The sequence below is a fragment of the Carassius carassius genome, chromosome 39 (assembly GCF_963082965.1).
Source record: "Carassius carassius chromosome 39, fCarCar2.1, whole genome shotgun sequence".
In the NCBI taxonomy this organism is placed as follows: domain Eukaryota; kingdom Metazoa; phylum Chordata; class Actinopteri; order Cypriniformes; family Cyprinidae; genus Carassius; species Carassius carassius.
Window position 1 is genome coordinate 18,792,103 of NC_081793.1, and position 4,242 is coordinate 18,796,344.

Below are 4,242 nucleotides of genomic sequence, written 5' to 3' on the forward strand. Positions count from 1 at the left end.
CCACAACAACCATTGATGTCTGGTACTTGGTTCCTTTGTATGTAGCAGTTGATGTTACAAAGGTGGAGTCATGAATGCCTTGCAGCCTTACAGCTTCCTGAATGTGGGTGTTGTATAAGTGCGAAACTCATCTCCTTCACCTACTTGCACATTTGGAGGAAAGATGGAGCCAGCATTCAAATGGGCTTGCAATAGCTAGTGTACTCCCAAGGTTTTTGAAATTTCGTAATTTTCTTGCACATTGTTTAAAATATGTGTGCTTGCTTTCAAACCGCAAAGTCCATAGTCTAATCAGTGGTCCGAATTTAAGTGTGAGTTTAGGGTAGTGAAGTAGAAAATGATGTTTTGGTTTCAGTGGTGCATCTGGAAACAAGGTAGCTCTTAAGTGCACATATTCTTCAGTCAGAAATTTCATGTAGGCTACTTGATCATGATGAATTTTTGGTGCACGTATCATTTCAACAAGCTCCCTTAACTTCAAGCACAACTGCCAAATTTCATCATCAAGTGGATTTTTTATTCGATCCCCAATTAGTAATGGGAGCAATCGAAGCAGACACCAGTTCTGAGCTGCATGTCCTGTCAACTTTCCACCATCAGGTTTTATTTCACATGGCTTATTTATGTCACTTCCACAGAACTTAAAGCTAGATATGTTTCTGTTCAGCTGAACATAGCTGAAGTGTTTCCCTACAGTGACAAGCTGTTTTATGTACAAAGCCAGATCTGTTGAAACAACTCCTTCAAAAAGATCATGTGCCAAACACGGAGGAAGCCCAGGATCACACACATGAAAGTGTGAACAGAGTCAAACTTGACACCATCACACATTTCTTGCCCTTCAGACATTGCCACGCTGTTTTGGTAACTCTGTTTTGTTCTTTTTGGACCTAAGTCTGTGCCCTTGCTTTCAAACATGTCTCTGTTTATGAGACAGTAACGGCAGAAATGTCTACTCTTAATGTCTCAGTAAACCCTCCGATGCTATGTGATCCCAAATTATCTCCAACAATGGCAATCACTGCTCCCCTCAATGTCTATCCATTCTCCAGTACAATTCCACATTCCTCCATGTCCTTGAGATCACTCAAAAGAGGTGTGAAAACTTGTTGCTGCCCAAAAAACTTAAAATCTTCCTCTCTACAAAGCACGACCAATTTGAATAGGATCAATAGATGATCTATTATGGGGACAGATTTCTGAAAGTGTCAAGTACACAGCAACTAGTTTGTGTTTTTTCTTCCAGAGCCAAGCGGATTAACTACCTCGAATGCATCTTGATATAAAATTAGAGATACTACTGATGAAGACTCTTTAAAAAGAGTGTTTTCTTTAAAATTTCTCCCATCCCTTATATCCTCAAGTACATGGGGATTTTGTGATGTTTGTTCCTTGGCCTTATAATAATGCTCTTTAACAGATCCATTGTTCAGAAATGCCTTCAGAGTGTCTTTTACTGGTATGTACTGACAAAAGCGCTCTTTCCCTGATGCATCACAGCCTAGGTACACCTGCACAGACTCCACATAATTGAAATGTTTTTTGAAAAAGGAGTAAGTATTCTGATTAATTATTTTGTATAGTATTTTAAAATGTAACGCCAGTACGCCATATTAAGTTTGCCTGCGAGCTTCTCCTCCAGTCTGCATGGTAATTTCTCTACTGTGCGACAGAGAGTCGAGTGGTTATGACGCAATCGTTAGCCTATTTTTACACAAACTGTTTCTACGGGACCATAATGTAACATAGAAGGTAATGGAGCCCTTTATACATTGTCGTGTATCTTTAGAAATAAATAATTGACAAATGGAGTCTTTAAACGCCTCAGATGTAAAGTTATTCGCTGTCAAAGTGACGCCAAAATGAATGGGAGTCAATGGGAAGTTCTGCTACAAGATGGCGGCACGCGGCCGACTTCAACTTCCGGTCGGCTTCCTTCCCGCCTGCTTGAGAGGAATCGTCCCGCTCGGAGGAGGTCATCGTCGTCAGGTGAAAGGTCATCATGTGGGTCATTTTATTTACGGCTAAATTATTATTAATAAATTTTACTCCTATTTAGATTGGGCATGGGCAGGCATTCACAAAAGGGCATGTTATTACCCCCCCCCCCCTGCACGTGCCTGTTTAAAATACAGTAACATGCTGTATGACTGTCCTACAGTAGAATACAATTAATTTTAAAGTCAAATACTGTCCAATTTACAGAAATTTCTAACAGTGTACAAGATTTTTTTATAGCACAATGACCTCTTATGTCAAAAGATATGTCAAAAGATCAGGGGAATTTTGATTTCTCATTCATAACCCCTTTAAATAGCACAGAGACACACGAGATTAATATAGTGACACTGTTTAATTGGAGCACATTTACTTTTGCTAAATAGAAAAACGTCTTAATTTATATAGGCTAGGTAAAGTATATCATTAGTCTAAACTAAAATGTCTCATCAGTGACTAAAAAGGTATAAACTATGCACTTAAGATCTGTTTGGGGTTTGGAGTGAAGCAGCAATTTGTCTCTTAGATATTTTAAGCAAACAATGCCTCTCTAGTAATTTTTATTTTCAAGACCCGCATTTTACAGGAGAGGTTTATGAGAACATTGCAGATCTGTGGGAATAACCCAAGGTCAAGCGCACTGTGGTTGTGCGTTTAACGTCATTGGCCACACGCCAATGCAGAGGCGAAAAATATTCATATATGTAGCCTATATTTCACACAAGAATATCAATATCAAGGAGGTATCATTAATAATAATAATACTTGTTTCAAAACGTTTCTGTGCGTAAAACAGTAAAATGCGATTTCATAACCTTAATTTAGTGAATAGACAGATGTGGCTTTTGTGTTTTTATTTTGTGACATTTCTGCATTACGCATTCATTTTTACCAGATGTTTGTTCCCTTAGATATGTAGCTAATAGTAGCTAATACTGTAAATAAAATGCAAGTGCTTTCTCTCTAAACTTTCTCCAAACACATTTAGGGGCGAAAAGGCAAAATGCGGAGCATCGGTTTGACGTCAGGAGCTGAAGACCCCGGCGAGTGCGCTCAGACACATCAGTCAAACATCCAAACAGTAGCCTATATGGAGCATGGCGCACCTGGTTTAAAGTTCCCGTGCAGCGCTCCACATTCACCGGGAGCGCAATGAATTACAACAAGTCTGGCGGTGTCAGCGGTCCGTCCCGAAGCAACTCCGGTTCGGTGGACGAGCTTGTGATAACATCGACTTTCGGGACGCTGCTGTCGGTGGTTTACATCGTTGGAGTTTCGGGAAACGTCTACACGCTGGTAGTCATGTGTCATTCCATACGCCTCGCCACTTCTATGTACATCTCCATCATCAACCTGGCGCTCGCGGATCTTCTTTACCTCTCCACGATTCCTTTCGTGGTGTGCACGTACTTTCTGAAGGACTGGTACTTCGGGGACGTGGGCTGCAGGATACTGTTGAGTCTGGACCTGTTAACTATGCACGCGAGTATCTTTACTTTGACAGTGATGTGCATGGAGCGCTACCTGGCAGTGACTAAACCGCTGGATACTGTGAAACGCTCCAAGAGCTACCGAAAAGCCTTGGCGTGGGGAGTTTGGATTTTGTCCCTCGTACTAACTGTCCCCATGATGGTCATGGTTAACCAGACTACTAAAACAACAGCAGATGGAGGGGTGAAAAGGATGTGCGCGCCCACCTGGGCACCCCAGGCGTATAAACTGTACCTGACTATCCTGTTCTGCACGAGTATAATGGCGCCAGGGCTTGTCATTGGTTACTTGTACACAAAACTAGCCAGGACGTACCTAGAGTCTCAAAAAACGTCAGCTATTAATCAAGGCAGCAAACGCTCGCCAAAACAGAAAGTTTTGATAATGATTTTCACCATTGTGCTCGTGTTCTGGGCTTGCTTTCTGCCTTTTTGGATATGGCAACTTGTGCCCTTGTACCACAAGCCCTTCAGTCTCGCCTCACACACGCACACGAGCATCAATTACCTCGTGGCGAGCCTGACCTACAGCAACAGCTGCATCAACCCGTTTTTGTACACGCTCCTGACCAAGAATTATCGGGAGTATCTTAAAAACCGCCACAAGAGTTTTTACCGCTACACTTCATCGTTTAAAAGGCGTCCACCGAGCTTGTACTCTTGGGGGAAATCTGCGTCATCCAGTAATCAGTTTGAGTTCAACTCTGAGACACTCGTCATGGCGCAGTTAAAGGTGATGCAGTGAAGAGATTGG

General features: G+C 42.0%; 1 protein-coding gene across 1 annotated transcript; it reads left to right on the forward strand.

The window, feature by feature from the left end:
- The first annotated feature begins 3,081 nt into the window (after nucleotides 1-3,081).
- LOC132121080 (urotensin-2 receptor-like) lies at nucleotides 3,082-4,242 on the forward strand. Its single transcript, XM_059530261.1, has one exon. It carries the CDS (start codon nucleotides 3,151-3,153, stop codon nucleotides 4,231-4,233), a length of 1,083 nt encoding a protein of 360 aa, XP_059386244.1. The 5' UTR covers nucleotides 3,082-3,150; the 3' UTR covers nucleotides 4,234-4,242.

Excerpts from the sequence above, each read along its gene's own strand:
- LOC132121080 (XM_059530261.1), top strand. The coding sequence starts at position 3,151 with ATGAATTACAACAAGTCTGGCGGTGTCAGCGGTCCGTCCCGAAGCAAC.